The 17,162-nt window shown below is 40.2% G+C and overlaps 1 protein-coding gene across 3 annotated transcripts in view; it reads right to left on the bottom strand.

The window, feature by feature from the left end:
• The window catches only part of osbpl10b (oxysterol binding protein-like 10b), a 103,863-nt gene that overhangs the window by 41,264 nt on the left and 45,437 nt on the right, over window positions 1-17,162 (bottom strand). For all 3 annotated transcript variants that reach the window (XM_062991332.1, XM_062991333.1, XM_062991334.1), the window contains exons 5-6: window positions 11,209-11,428; window positions 7,547-7,686 (exon numbers count right to left, since the gene is read on the bottom strand). In XM_062991332.1, coding sequence (XP_062847402.1) covers window positions 7,547-7,686; window positions 11,209-11,428 — 360 coding nt within the window. The remainder of the gene's footprint in view (window positions 1-7,546; window positions 7,687-11,208; window positions 11,429-17,162) is intronic.

The raw sequence follows: 17,162 nt of genomic DNA, 5'->3' as shown, positions 1-17,162 counted from the left end.
CCTGGGCATGGAATTCACCAGAGCTGCACAGGTTGCTACTGGAATCCTCTTCCACTCCTCCATGAAGACATCACGGAGCTGGTGGATGTTAGACACCTTGAACTCCTCCACCTTCCACTTGAGGATGCGCCACAGGTGCTCAATTGGGTTTAGTCCATCACCTTTACCTTCAGCTTCCTCAGCAAGGCAGTTGTCATCTTGGAGGTTGTGTTTGGGGTCGTTATCCTGTTGGAAAACTGCCATGAGGCCCAGTTTTCGAAGGGAGGGGATCATGCTCTGTTTCAGAATGTTACAGTACATGTTGGAATTCATGTTTCCCTCAATGAACTGCAGCTCCCCAGTGCCAGCAACACTCATGCAGCCCAAGACCATGATGCTACCACCACCATGCTTGACTGTAGGCAAGATACAGTTGTCTTGGTACTTCTCACCAGGGCGCCGCCACACATGCTGGACACCATCTGAGCCAAACAAGTTTATCTTGGTCTCGTCAGACCAAGGCATTCCAGTAATCCATGTTCTTGGACTGCTTGTCTTCAGCAAACTGTTTGCGGGCTTTCTTGTGCGTCAGCTTCCTTCTGGGATGACGACCATGCAGACCGAGTTGATGCAGTGTGCGGCGTATGGTCTGAGCACTGACAGGCTGACCTCCCACGTCTTCAACCTCTGCAGCAATGCTGGCAGCACTCATGTGTCTATTTTTTAAAGCCAACCTCTGGATATGACGCCGAACACGTGGACTCAACTTCTTTGGTCGACCCTGGCGAAGCCTGTTCCGAGTGGAACCTGTCCTGGAAAACTGCTGTATGACCTTGGCCACCATGCTGTAGCTCAGTTTCAGGGTGTTAGCAATCTTCTTATAGCCCAGGCCATCTTTGTGGAGAGCAACAATTCAATTTCTCACATCCTCAGAGAGTTCTTTGCCATGAGGTGCCATGTTGAATATCCAGTGGCCAGTATGAGAGAATTGTACCCAAAACACCAAATTTAACAGCCCTGCTCACCATTTACACCTGGGACCTTGACACATGACACCAGGGAGGGACAACGACACATTTGGGCACAATTTGGACATGTTCACTGTGGGGTGTACTCACTTATGTTGCCAGCTATTTAGACATTAATGGCTGTGTGTTGAGTTATTTTCAGAAGACAGTAAATCTACACTGCTATACAAGCTGTACACTGACTACTCTAAGTTATATCCAAGTTTCATGTCTATAGTGTTGTCCCATGAAAAGATATAATGAAATATTTGCAGAAATGTGAGGGGTGTACTCACTTTTGTGATACACTGTATATATATATTAGGGCTGTCAAACGATTCAAAATTTTAATCGCGATTAATCTCAGAATTTCATATAGTTAATTGCGAAAAAAAAAAGAAGTGTTATTTAAATGCTATTAAATTGTTTTCCAACAAAATCCACCCAATCTGGCAACACTGGAACGCGTTATTATTATCGCGTTAACTTCGACAGCCCTAATAAAAACGTATTCTGATATTTGTACTATGATTTGATTTGTATGGTGTATGTACGTATTTGTTTTGATTATTTGTCTTATGTAAAGCGTCTTTGAGTATCTTGAAAAGCGCTATATAAATAAAATGTATTATTATTATTATTATTATTATCCAGTTAGCAGCGTAGGGTTTATATAGCAGCAGGTAGAATAAGGGTTCTATCAGGGTTTTAGCAGATTTGTGTTCTGTTGTTTACTTAAACTAGAGTAATATAATATAATGTTTACTATTGAAGCACTTCTGTAAGTCGCTCTGGATAAGAGCGTCTGCTAAATGCCGAAATTGTACATATAAATGTCCGAACATCTGAGTCTCCTGCTGTCTTCAAAAGACGATTAAAAACGTTCATTTACATTTACATTTTCTGCATTTAGCAGATGCTCTTATCCAGAGCGACTTATCCAGAGCGACTTACAGAAGTGTCTTATCCAGAGCGACTTATCCAGAGCGACTTAAAGAAGTGTCTTATCCAGAGCGACTTATCCAGAGCGACTTACCTTCATCACCTCTTTACTAAGTACTTACGCTGACATGTACTTACTTACTACCGCTCTTATTCATTTCCTGAAAAAAGAAAAAAAAAACCACTTTGGTTCTAACAGGGTTTCAGCATAATTGTGTTCTTGGACTGTTGTCTACTTGAACTAGAGTAAGGTAATGTTTACTATGGAAGCACTTCTGTAAGTCGCTCTGGATAAGAGCGTCTGCTAAATGCCGAAAATGTAAATGTAGGCGGGAGACACTTCAGTGATTTCTGTCGTTTGGAAATGAACCCATTAAACCATGGTGTAAAAAAAAACAATGCGGTCAGAGACAATAAATTCGAAGCAAGTTTTCACTGATGCACCTCGCCAAACGCTGCTAACACTGCACAGAGGAGAGAGTAGTTCTGTATGATAAAGCACACTGTATTCGTTTTACTGCTAATCACCTTCAGTGAGCATTTTCATACATCATGCTAGTGTTTGTGTGCTTGTATAATAACCTGGTGAGGGGGCTAGAGGGAAATAAAACGCTAAGATTAAGCATCAGATAGGGAAAAACTGCAACCAAAAGAGACACTCCTTACAGTGTATCAATTCATAAAAAATAAAAATATATACTGGTTTTAGGATTAGAGTATCATACATTGAGCACTTATATTAAAATATGTGATTTTTTATATTAAAATACAGTGGACCCTTGACTTTTGGACCTCATTAATCTGTGCCAGACCTCCCAAACCCCCCCCTTACCTAGGGTGACCATACGTCTCTTTTCCCCGGACATGTCCTCTTTTTGAGACCTAAAAAATGCGTCCGGTCGGGATTTTTAAATCACCAAAAATGTCCGGGATTCAGCTTTTCTAGTCTGCACTCGCCATTCTGTGTGTATGTTTTTGCAATGGTTTGTTTTTAGGTCTTTTTAGGAGTGCATCTGTTTTGTTAAAATAAGTCTGATTTTCACGTGCACGTACTAACACAGAGGCTCTTGTCAACACCGTGGTGGCACTGCATTCTGTGGAAATTGCTCAGCAAGCACTAGAGAACACATCTTACTGCTGGGTTTCTACTGATGGGAGCAAGTAATTAAAGTGAATCAAATTAAAGTTAAAAACACTCCTAATAAGTCGGCTGATACGATTGTACAATACATCAAAGAAACTAAAAAATAAAGGGATTTTTATTTATAGGTGACAACTGTTTTTTTAATTTGTTGTTATTGTTTAGGGCTTAACGCTGAATGTGAAGGAATAAGATTATCTGACCATAAAGGCCCTTGTTAAAGAGCAGCTGTACATTTATTACAGTAACACAGCTGGATGGTTATTGACTCATTTGTCAACTATTTAAACCTCTACCCCATACACACTGCCATGGTGTCACCAACGACATGAAATACCCCCCTCCCCCCTTCCTTCCCCGAACCAGGCGTCCTCTTTTTTAAAAACCAAAATATGGTCACCCTAAGTACTACTTTTAGTATTAACAATATTAGCATAGATCAAAATAGTAGTAGCTAACAGTATCATCAGTAGCAGTACAAGAATGAGTAATACAATTAGTGATATAGTAGTAGAATATAACATACCATAATACTAAACTAAAATATTCTAATAAAATCATGAACCATGTCATAACATGAATAAAACATGCATAAAAAATTAAACATAAAGCTGTATACAGAAATATAGCTAAGCAATGCTAATGGCTGCCTCATCAGTGTTTAGCAAATCAGTATTAATGATCCATGAGAGCTTTTCTACACTGTTAGTGTAAACTGGTTGATTGGTTTTGAGATTTAAAGGATGGTGTGTCAGTTCTAAACAGCCTGGTGAGGTTCATGATCAGCACTGACAGGGCTTTAAGTAGGGCAGCCCAGATTGATGGGACTCATTTCACTGGCTATAAGGGCTCAGGTCTATCAGCATATTTTACTGTCTGTCTTTTATTCCAACTCAAACCCAGCGTTTTATAGCTATGCATAAAAACGTTTAGCTGGTGATAACTCCACTTACATGTAACATACACATTTGAACCTATGAACATCAGTGTAATATTGTTTTTGTACATACAATAATTGCTGGAATTTGAAGATAAATGTTATAATCATTCAATAGTCCTGTAAAGACAAATAATGTTCATATAATATATCATGCACCACAATAAAAAAACACAGTATTTTTATTCCACTGTTGATAGTCAGTCCCCTTGTATACATTTTGTGAATCAGCCATTTATATTATGATAAAGGATCAAGGATTTATCAGTTTTGGTAGAGACTGTGAGTAGAACAATCCAAAAAGCATTCAACAAGACAGACCCAGTCAACTGTGGCAAGACCTTAAGAGCACCACTGTCGAACAATAAAATAAATAAATAAATGAATCAAAATTGCTCTATCACTTTATGCAAATCTCCAAATGGGCTAGTGACTGTAAGTGCTGCTTTTTTTTAAGAGAAGGGGGTTCATATATGTGTTTTTCTTTTTTGGGATTTACTGAAAAAAATGGTCTGGGTCCTTTCTGTGTGGAGCTAGCATGTTTTCAGCGTGTCGGTGTGGGTTTTCCGAGAACTCCGGTTTCCTCCCACAGTACAAAGACATGCAGTCAGGTAAATTAGAGATACTAAAAATGCCCATAGATGTGTGTGTGTGTGTGTGTGTGTGTGTTAAGGTGTAAATGTGTTTGTGTGTCTGCGTCTGCCCTTCTGGTGCAGGTGTATGCTTAAAATGTCTTCACTAATATAGTAAGGTAAAATTATAAATAAACATATTCCTTTCATTGGCTATATATAATGTTAGAATTCATCAGTGTTCCCATCAGTTGCTCCCATCAGTGTCCCCCAACCATGGTATTCAATTCATGGCTATGACAATGATGTGTGTTGCCCTGCCATAAACTGAATCCCAGTCCAGAGTGCATTTCCACCTTGAGTCTTTGGTGGCCACCGTGACCCTGATCAGCATAAGGCGGTAACTGAGTGAATAAATAGATGTATTTCATAAAACATCACCCATACAGGAAGTGCTTTAATGACGCACTAAAAGTATAACATCAAATCTAGCCTTTCAGACACAGACGGCACAGAGAAGCAGCGACTGTGCCCTAGTTCCAGAGGCAACCAGGCAGATGAGAGACATGAAAGAAGTTTTCCACAAGGGACCGAGTGACTCATTCCCCTCTAGACAGGGCTGCTGAGGATCCTTAGTTACCTGTCAGAAAACTAGAGCACATCCAATTAGAGCTTTTACTCCCTTCATGTGCCTGGCAAGTTTGGCAGAAACATACAGAAAAGCTGTACCAACTTTAAACAGTGCAATGATTAGATAACTATGCTTTTTTTAAGGTCACAGTGTATTAGGGCATTTTCAGAAAGCCCTGGGTGCAAGGACAGAATATACCCTAGACAGATCACTGGTCTGTCACGAGGCATCACATAATCTTTTATTTAATTATTCATACTCATTGGCTGTCCACTTGATGGAATTTATTTATTTATTTTGTAATCAGGATGAAACCAGATTATCTCGATATTAAAAATTTACAATATTAGTACAGTTTGCATGTTAGCTATCTGTTTTGCTTGTTTGTGAGTATCCATTTGTATTTTTTACATATGCAGCATATAGAAGATGCTTTTATCCAAAGTGACTTACAATTAATGGGTAAGGGAATTGCTCAGGAGTCCTACAGCTCAGGAGCCAAACAGTCCAGTACTTTAACCACTGAGATACCTTATTTAAAGGCCAGTCATTTTGTTGTCCATAATAAATGTAAGAAATAAAAAAAAGTACAGTCTCGGTGCCCAGGTGGCACAGCGGGATATTCCGCTAGCACACCAGCACCGAGTTTCTGAACTCCTTGGTTCGAAACTCGGGTTGCTACTGGTCGGCTGGGCACCATCTGGCAGGCATAATTGGCAGTGCCTGCAGCAGATACTAATTGGCCACCATATCTGCAGAGTGGGGGCCGGACTATGCGTGCGTGGGTGCGTGGGTGGGTCTTCATACGCTGTGTAAGGACCCTGATTGGCAGTCTCTGGGAAAACATTTTTTGTACACTATATAATGTGGGCGGCATGGTGGCTCAGTGGGTAGCACTGTCGCCTCACAGCAAGAAGGTACTGGGTTCGATCCTCAGGTGGGGCGGTCCGGGTCCTTTCTGTGTGGAGTTTGCACGTTCTCTCTCTGCATGTGTCTGCGTGGGTTTCCTCCAGGAGCACCGGTTTCCTCCCACAGTCCAAAGACATTAATACAAAATTTATACAAAATTGTCCATGACTGTGTTTGACATTGAACTTGTGAACTGATGAACCTTGTGTAAGGAGTAACTTACCGTTCTTACCGTTTCTGTCATGAATGTAACCAAGATGTGGAAAAAAATGACTTTAAAATCCTAATAAATACATAAATAAACACTATATAATGTGAGAAATACTAGTGTTACATTTTGGATGAACTACAGCTTTGACACTACACACTACCAATGAGAATTATAAACTAAGCTTTTATAAAGAACTGAATTAAAAAAAAAGATTATGTAGAGTGAAGTGTGAAAATGTGCAATAGACAGAATGTGTACAGAGCTGTAATAAAAATGTAGATTCCTCAATGGATAAAATGTTTATTATTGTTGTCGACAATTTATTATTGTTGCTGTTTATTATTGTTGTTTACTATTATTGGTTAGCAAGTTTGGCATTAACAGTTCCTAACAGTAATATGGTTAAAAAAACACAGATGGGTTTGTTACAGATGGGTTTTAAGCAAACACAAACAGTGAAACGATGAATAAAGAAAAAATAAAGAAAAAGATAAAGTACAAAAATCTTGGTTGTTGGAGCTATGTCATTAAAAAAACGTCTGCACAAATAGGTAATTAAATAAATACATTAAAGATGCATAACAGATATGTTTACTTTTTGATCATTTGTAATAAATGTGCAAATAATTGTTGTAGCCTAGTGGTTAAGGTACTGGACTAGTAATTAGAAGGTCCCTGGTTCAAGCCCCACCACTCCAGGTTGTCACTGTTGGGCCCTTGAGCAAGGCCTTAACCCTCAATTTCTTAGACAATATACTGTTCCAGTACTGTAAGTCGCCTTGGATAAAAAGCATCTGCTAAATGCCAAAAATGTAAACGTGATGGCAACTTCACAATAGTTTTGAACTTTCTTACAATGTGTTATTAATAATTCAACATTGGTTAAAATATAAATGAGTTTTCTTTGACCCTGTCTTAATTAATGGTAAAAATGTAGTTAATGAGAATTTTCATAATCAGTTTCATAATAATTTAATCAAATGGAGTTTAAAATGAAAACATAGCTGCTACAAGATGTACAATGCTTTAGAAACATGTTCCATTTAAATTAGCCTTTACACTGCCTTCACGCTCTGTAAATTCTATTAGCATATCAGCTGAAGTAAAGGAAAAATGTCTCCAGATCAGATCCCACAGAGGGATTTCAAATAGCCAGGCTGGCTTCATTTTTTTTTTTGTGTGAGTGTGTATGTGTGTGTGTGTGTTTGTGTGTGTACCTCAGATCCTTTATTGAGTTCTCTGTTCATGTGTGCTGGGGACGCTCTATTACTGCTCAAGGTGGAAAAGCCCATCACCGCTCCATTCTCCAGAGGCTCGTCTGTGGTAGGCTTTGGTCCTGACCAGCCAGATGTGTTCTCTACACAAACATTCACACAGGACAATAATTCGTCTATTTACATGCAAGCAGTTCATTAATAATCAATCCATGAATAATAATAATAATAATAATAATTATGATTATTATTATTATTACTAATCATTCCTAAAAATTTTCATAAATCTTACTAGTTTAAGGCATTTAAATGTTTCAGTACAACAAAGCTTTAAGTAACAGCTATCAACCTATACTGTGCATCCTTAAAAAAATTAAACACTCAGCTGAACTGGAGTCTGTTTCCTTGTAAAACTGGCACAACAAATCATCTACACAACAGTATATGTCGCTGCTCGGTGGCGCAGCGGAAAAAACACACTAGCACACCAGAGCTGGGATTTCAAATACATCGTATCGAATCTCAGCTCTGCCATCCGGCTGGGCTGGGCAGCTGCATGAACAACGATTGGCTGTTGTTCATAGGGTAGGATGAGCCAGACAGGGTTCCTCATAACTGAGCGAATTACGACCTCTGCTGGCTGGTTGATGGCGTCTGTACAGAGTAGAGGAATAATGCTGATCAGGGTGTGGCTCTCCGTGCACAGAGCTGATCGGCATATGAACTCACCTCGTGCAGGTGAAAAAATGAAGAAAAAAAAGTCAGCTACTGCACACGTATCGGAGGGGGCGTGTCAGTTCGCTCTCCTCATTCGGGGCGGGAGTCAGCACCAGTAGAAAGGAAGCATAACGCAACTGGGTAAAAATTGGACGCGCTAAAAATCAGGAGAAAATGCAAATAATAAACCCAGTATATGTCTCTATATGTCTCTTTTCCAACTGCTTAAGTTATTGCATATTATTATTATTTTAAACAATTAAAAACATGATATTACACAAGCTTAAGCTGAAACACAACAACAATGTGCTTTCTGTGTGGAGTTTGCATGTTCTCTCTGTGTCCACATGGTTTTCCTTCGAGTGCTCCGGTTTCCATTTTCCTTCCACACTCCAAAGACATGCAGTCAGGTTAATTGAAGCTACTTAAAACTGCCTAAAGTGTGTGTGTCTGCCTTGTGATGAACCTTTCCTGCTTTTTTTCCAGTAAATTGATTGACTGATTGATTGATTGATTACTTTATTGATCCCCGAAGGGAAATTGCAGAAATCAAAATCACTGCGACATTGACCAGAAAAAAAGCAGTGGTTAAACAGACAATAGCTAACTCACCAACCTTTAAAAGCAATGACTGTGATTAAACACTTTATAATGTGCATTTGTCTACTCTTATTATTTGTGTTTAATAATTTGGAATAACTTCTAGATGTTCTGTTTGAATTGTCCCTGAATCCCTAAATAAAAGTCAGCAAGCAAACCAGTTCTGGGAAGATTTATCACTGTTCTAATTGTCCTCCATAGAAAAATAACTAAACGTATTTCAAACAGCATGTATTATCCATTCTGGAATTTCTTCAGACAGTAGCACAGATCATGACAGTGTTAGCTCAATAATGTAATGGATTATTGATCAATGGTTGTGGGTTGTCCCTGCATAAGGCCCTTAACCTTTAATGGCTTGCATTGTATTCAGCTTAAAGTGAGTCCCTTTGGATAAAGGTGTCTGCTAAATTATGTAAATAAAAATGTTGGGATTTGATGGTGAGGTTAGAAAAAAGTTGGTTTATATTTTACAGAACCAACTAAAACCGTTGGCAGTGTTTAAATAGCTATTGCTGTTAAGTTTTAAAAATACTGGTTAACATACTGGATTATTGATCAAAACGTTGTTGGTTCAAGCCCCACCACCAATTTGCCACTGTTAAGTCTCTAAGCAAGACCCTTAACCTTTTTGCTTGCACTATATTAACAACTGCAAGTCACTTTGGATAAAAGTGCCTGTTGTAAATGCAATGAAAGTTGTGTAATGTTGGGTTTTGTGTAATGATTTAACATCAATCACTGTGTCAAAGGGATTGTGGCATTTTGTTTGTTGTTTGAACGCCATGTGTTCACATTTGTGATGTTCATGGCAGGAATCAGTGTTTTTTTTCTATTTTAGTTGTGCATTTTCTCCCAAACATCGTAGTCAGTTTGTCTTCCGCTGCTGGGGGATCCCTGATTGCAGTCGAGGTGGGTATATTGCATTCTGCACAGGCACCTTACTATCTGCCAATCAGAGTCCTTACACAGTGTTTGAAGACCCCACCCACATAGTCCCTTCATCCCGTCCTAGCAGAACCGTGTCTGCTGCAGGCACTGCCAATTATGCCCGCTAGATGGCACCCAGCGGACCGATGGCAACGCTGAGTTTCGAACCGAGGAGTTCGAAATCTCAGCGCTGGGCGTCCAGGAATCAGTGTTTTGTGCTTGTTTTGTTGGTCTTGTATTATATGTATGCTTTCAGTCTTATATCTTCAAAAAGTTTCCGCACTTTTATATATTGGTTGGAAACGGTGAGGGCGGGAGGAGTAGTGACTGGTCGTGTATGAGAGACTGAGAGAGAGCTTATAGTCTGGATTTAGAGCCATCTGATTTCCAGCTTTTTGGATGCCCAAAAAAGCTTCAAGGGGAAGAAGATTTTCATGTGATGATGATGTGAAAGCAGTGGTGCATCAGTGGCTATGCACTCAACCAAAAACATTTTTTGTTGATGGCATTAAAAAGTTGGTACGACGCTGGGAAAAATGCATCGGAAGGTGACTGTGTAGAAGAGTGATGTAATTTGTTTTTGAAATTCTTAATAAATAGAGTTTTAAAAAGTGCGGAAACTTTTTGAAGAGCCCTTTTTTAAAGGGTTATTTCTGTGTCATCTTGGTTAGAAGTCTGGTTGTGCACTAACTCAAAAATAAATACTACACATTTACACATATACCAAATATAACAATAACCATGACAACGAGATAAACTTTCAAAGCAAATGTAACAACAATCATCTACAATAACCTGAATTACATGTTACACAAAAACTTGGGTGGCACGCTGATACAACAGGCAGTGTAGATGCTGCACAGCTTTGGAAGCCTTGGTTTAATCTTCGCATCTGTTTTCCTCCACTCTTTATAGACTCGATCCTTAAATTGCCCCTAGTTTGAATAAGTGAATGTGTCCCACCCTAACTAGGGTTTGTGTCCTGCATGTACTTAATGCAAGACTCATTGCAACCCTGTCCAAAATAAAGTGGACAAATGTTCTGAGAAACTGTATGTGAACAGTGCTGCTTGCAAACCAGCTGTTTGAGCATCTGTACTTGTAGTTAAGCATAAATTACAAAGCTGTTGCAATGCAAACCAAATCTTTTGGAACAAGCTGTGTCCACATACATGTCTTCTGTCTGTCAACATCATATGTATTTAAGGTGTATCAGTCATATCAGAAATAAATGGAAAATCCAGTATCCAATACTGATCAAACATTAAAAGCAAATTTTGGCCCTGATATCATTTCCCAGTATCAAAATAGTACATTCTGTTTCTTGCTTTTTCAGTTCAAAACCAGAATGACCCAAATTAAATAAAAATAAATGTGTGTCGGCGACTAATCTTGAAGCAGGCCATGCAGTGTCTCACCTGTGTTCGGTCCTGGTGTGTGTGTGGCGATGTTACGAGCAGCCTGGCTCACATTGTGCTGAAGGATGCTCAGGCACTCTCCCAGACAGCTCAGCGTGGCTGCAGATGTGGCTTTGAGCAACAACAGGTCTGGATCGAGCGAGGATATCGGCCCACGGCTGGGCAGAGATTCAATGGAGTGCTGCAGATTCTTCTGCTGACCCTCAGCTTGAGACATGACCTGTGTGAAAAAAAAACACATTTGCTTGAACAATTAAAAGCTTCTCAACCACTGATCTTTAAATGCTGCTTTAAATGAGTAAACATTTAAAAGCAAAGTATGGCAGCCATAACAATGGTCATTTCTTTTAATTAATAAAGAAATGACTGCAATTATTCAGGAAATACTATAGTTTAAACATATTTTACATTAACAAACAACTCCTTACTGCATTACTGACTCACCACATCCTATAAATATCAACATGCAGAAACCACACAGTGAAGGCCAGCTGTGGTACAGCAAACTCTACAATGCAAAAGTTATGTTTGAGTCATCTAAATCAGGGGTTTTCAACCTGCGCGAGTACCTGTCCAAGGGGGTGCAACATTCCGAGATTTTTTGATTTCTAAAATAAAAGCAATTCATTTTTCACCCACAGGAAAAATATTTGATTACTCACGCTGACCACGCACACACGCATGTTTAATGTTATCCAGTTCAGTCTGAAAAAAGGACTGTTGGCTAGCAAAACTAAAAAATAGGGCTAACCGTGGAGATAAATCAGTGACAAAAACAGTGACTGCTGTTATAGGACGTGTGTGTGTGTGTGTGTGTCTTTAAGAGAGGTGTATAGTGGGAGATGCTCTGTTCACAATATCACTATAAGTGAGTCAGGAGTCGAATCGTATGAAACAAAGCATAAGTGTCTCTCCTTAGTCAGCTCTCCGTTTTTACTGTTATTAATGAATGCTGCAGTTTCAAATAAACACCAGCTACTATGGAACACCTTGTGTGACTCACTTTCCTTACAGGTGGGAGGCATAATTAAACTAGGTATTACCTTAGAGTGGTAGGCAAGTCAGACTCGTTCTGCTGTGGAGCTAAAAGTTATCTCACCTGAGCTTTCTGTCAGTCAAAGAAGAGTATCCTGAACTATCGAACTTAGCAATTGATGTACTTTTGTCTCTACTTGGCTCTGTGAAGTAACATTTTCTGCTCTCATCTACATCAAAAGCAAGTACTGCTTACAAATTACAACTAGTTGAATTTCTATACTGTGCTCACAGAATATGTTCAGCCGTCGCATTGAATAAGATAGGGCTTTCAATATTTCAATTAGCAAAACGGTGTCGTATGTATGATGATCACAATGTTAATTATATTATTTTAGCTTGTCAAGAGCTTTTGCAATGGTTTCTGCGCGAGGGTTGATGGGGTTTGGGTTGGGGGAGCGCAAGTTCAAGGTCGGCACACGAAAGGGGGAGCATGTCCAAAAAGGTTGAAAACCCCTGATCTAAACTACCATTAAGCACAATCAAAACCTCAAGAGACTGTCAAAATTAGCCAACAGGACACTTGGACAGCCCTAAAACACAGTGAGGAGGACGGTATTGAACATTCTTGTGGTTATCAAGTTTGAAAATCACTTTTTAATAACACCACCTTAACAAGATGATTAAAGGTAAGACTTTTCCTGTAAACACCCTTAATAATGTAGTGCATGATCTTCTATAAGCCTTACCCAAACTACAATTTGAATATTCAGATAAGACAATAACAATTATCCTATATTAGCATGCACTCAAACATCAAGACTATCTTTAATAAATGTCTGAAAATGTGAAATAATTCCTGTAATAATTCCAAAATAATTATTGGAATCTTAAGATATTGACAAAAATAAGCACAGAAGGGTGTACATGTAGGATCTGAAATATTTGCCACACCACTATTCAACACTAAATGTTTGTTGTTTTTTAATGTTTTTTTTATATACTGTATATACAGGGGTTGGACAAAATAACTGAAACACCTGGTTTTAGACCACAATAATTTATTAGTATGGTGTAGGGCCTCCTTTTGCGGCCAATACAGCGTCAATTCGTCTTGGAAATGACATATACAAGTCCTGCACAGTGGTCAGAGGGATTTTAAGCCATTCTTCTTGCAGGATAGTGGCCAGGTCACTACGTGATGCTGGTGGAGGAAAACGTTTCCTGACTCGCTTCTCCAAAACACCCCAAAGTGGCTCAATAATATTTAGATCTGGTGACTGTGCAGGCCATGGGAGATGTTCAACTTCACTTTCATGTTCATCAAACCAATCTTTCACCAGTCTTGCTGTGTGTATTGGTGCATTGTCATCCTGATACACGGCACCGCCATTGGATGCACATGGTCCTCCAGAATGGTTCGGTAGTCCTTGGCAGTGACGCGCCCATCTAGCACAAGTATTGGGCCAAGGGAATGCCATGATATGGCAGCCCAAACCATCACTGATCCACCCCCATGCTTCACTCTGGGCATGCAACAGTCTGGGTGGTACGCTTCTTTGGGGCTTCTCCACACCGTAACTCTCCCGGATGTGGGGAAAACAGTAAAGGTGGACTCATCAGAGAACAATACATGTTTCACATTGTCCACAGCCCAAGATTTGCGCTCCTTGCACCATTGAAACCGACGTTTGGCATCGGCACGAGTGACCAAAGGTCTGGCTATAGCAGCCCGGCCGTGTATATTGACCCTGTGGAGCTCCCGACGGACAGTTCTGGTGGAAACAGAAGAGTTGAGGTGCACATTTAATTCTGCCGTGATTTGGGCAGCCGTGGTTTTATGTTTTTTGGATACAATCCGGGTTAGCACCCGAACATCCCTTTCAGACAGCTTCCTCTTGCGTCCACAGTTAATCCTGTCGGATGTGGTTTGTCCTTCTTGGTGGTATGCTGACATTACCCTGGATACCGTGGCTCTTGATACATCACAAAGACTTGCTGTCTTGGTCACAGATGCGCCAGCAAGACGTGCACCAACAATTTGTCCTCTTTTGAACTCTGGTATGTCACCCATAATGTTGTGTGCATTGCAATATTTTGAGCAAAACTGTGCTCTTACCCTGCTAATTGAACCTTCACACTCTGCTCTTACTGGTGCAATGTGCAATTAATGAATATTGGCCACCAGACTGGTCCAAATTAGCCATAAATCCTCCCACACTAAAATGACAGGTGTTTCAGTTATTTTGTCCAACCCCTGTATATACAGTGTATCACAAAAGTGAGTACACCCCTCACATTTCTGCAAATATTTTATTATATCTTTTCATGGGACAACACTATAGAAATAAAACGTGGATATAACTTAGAGTAGTCAGTGTACAACTTGTATAGCAGTGTAGATTTACTGTCTTCTGAAAATAACTCAACACACAGCCATTAATGTCTAAATGGCTGGCAACATAAGTGAGTACACCCCACAGTGAACATGTCCAAATTGTGCCCAAAATGTCAATATTTTGTGTGACCACCATTATTATCCAGCACTGCCTTAACCCTCCTGGGCATGGAATTCACCAGAGCTGCACAGGTTGCTACTGGAATCCTCTTCCACTCCTCCATGATGACATCACGGAGCTGGTGGATGTTAGACACCTTGAACTCCTCCACCTTCCACTTGAGGATGCGCCACAGGTGCTCAATTGGGTTTAGTCCATCACCTTTACCTTCAGCTTCCTCAGCAAGGCATTTGTCATCTTGGAGGTTGTGTTTGGGGTCGTTATCCTGTTGGAAAACTGCCATGAGCCAGTTTTCGAAGGGAGGGGATCATGCTCTGTTTCAGAATGTCACAGTACATGTTGGAATTCATGTTTCCCTCAATGAACTGCAGCTCCCCAGTGCCAGCAACACTCATGCAGCCCAAGACCATGATGCTACCACCACCATGCTTGACTGTAGGCAAGATACAGTTGTCTTGGTACTTCTCACCAGGACGCCGCCACACATGCTGGACACCATCTGAGCCAAACAAGTTTATCTTGGTCTCGTCAGACCACAGGGCATTCCAGTAATCCATGTTCTTGGACTGCTTGTCTTCAGCAAACTGTTTGCTGGCTTTCTTGTGCGTCAGCTTCCTTCTGGGATGACGACCATGCAGACCGAGTTGATGCAGTGTGCGGCGTATGGTCTGAGCACTGACAGGCTGACCTCCCACGTCTTCAACCTCTGCAGCAATGCTGGCAGCACTCATGTGTCTATTTTTTAAAGCCAACCTCTGGATATGACGCCGAACACGTGGACTCAACTTCTTTGGTCGACCCTGGCGAAGCCTGTTCCGAGTGGAACCTGTCCTGGAAAACCGCTGTATGACCTTGGCCACCATGCTGTAGCTCAGTTTCAGGGTGTTAGCAATCTTCTTATAGCCCAGGCCATCTTTGTGGAGAGCAACAATTCTATTTCTCACATCCTCAGAGAGTTCTTTGCCATGAGGTGCCATGTTGAATATCCAGTGGCAAGTATGAGAGAATTGTACCCAAAACACCAAATTTAACAGCCCTGCTCCCCATTTACACCTGGGACCTTGACACATGACACCAGGGAGGGACAACGACACATTTGGGCACAATTTGGACATGTTCACTGTGGGGTGTACTCACTTATGTTGCCAGCTATTTAGACATTAATGGCTGTGTGTTGAGTTATTTTCAGAAGACAGTAAATCTACACTGCTATACAAGCTGTACACTGACTACTCTAAGTTATATCCAAGTTTCATGTCTATAGTGTTGTCCCATGAAAAGATATAATGAAATATTTGCAGAAATGTGAGGGGTGTACTCACTTTTGTGATACACTGTATATATATATATATATATATATATTTTTTTTTTTTTTTACCCCTTTTTCTCCCCTTCTAGCGCATCCAATTGTTCAATTAGCATTGTGCTTCCTCTCTGTCTATGCCGAACCCTGCCATGACGGAGGTGATTGAAGCTAACCCGTATCCCCTCCGAAACACGAGCAGCAGCCAGATGCATCTTTGCCACCCACACATTGATGAGTTTGGCGCCACCTAGCGTTGCATGCGGAGAGACACACCCTAAGGGCACCCTCTCCCATCTCTGTGTAAGCGCCTCCAATCAGCCGGCAGAGAACGCAATCGCAATCTTTGTCCCACCCCGCACATGAGCAACCGGCCAATCGTTGCTCATATAGCCACTCAGCTTCGAACCGGTAAAGCAAGGCTGGATTTGATACCACGCTCTCAGAATCCAGCCCTGGTTGCAGCGCGTTTTCTTTTTACCGCTGCGCCACCTGAGCGGCCAACATCATATGTATTTAAGTAGTATGATCAGTCATATCAGAAAGAAGTGTGAAATCCAGTATTTAATATTGATTAAACATTTTAGGCAAATATTGGCCCCTGATATAATTTCCCAGTATCACATAAGTGCATTCTGTCCCTTGCTTTTTTTTAGGTTAAAATAACCTGAATGCACTTCTGCATGAAAATTTGACACAGCAAGCCATGACCATGTCCACCAAGATCCAAAATAAATCCAGTATAATTTATAATTGTATTTAATGTTTTGATTTTAATTTTTAAAGTACATTTTTAACTTTAATTTGTTCCTATGGGAGCAGTACACCTTGTATATTGTAATATAAACCAACACATGACAATGCAAAATGACCTCCATACTCAGCAAACTGTGAGTGTACTATGCTCCTACACAACAGCTTTTTTATGTAATTGCTACTTGAACTTTTAAAACCCTTTTATAACTGGTTAGAATAGTAACCCTATATTACAGAACAACAGCATTAATTTAAATGGCTATTTACAGTTAACTGTTTATGTACACTGGATTTCCAATGATGTCTGCAACTGTTATTTCCTGTGACTGAGGGACTGAAACAGATATGTGTTTAAGTTCTTTGATAAGTATATTTTAAGTATTTATAAACATATGATGAGT

Source organism: Trichomycterus rosablanca, chromosome 3 (genome assembly GCF_030014385.1).
Source record: "Trichomycterus rosablanca isolate fTriRos1 chromosome 3, fTriRos1.hap1, whole genome shotgun sequence".
Classification (NCBI taxonomy): Eukaryota; Metazoa; Chordata; class Actinopteri; order Siluriformes; family Trichomycteridae; genus Trichomycterus; species Trichomycterus rosablanca.
Note: the sequence above shows the minus strand (reverse complement) of the source record. Positions and strands in the feature narration are given on the sequence as shown.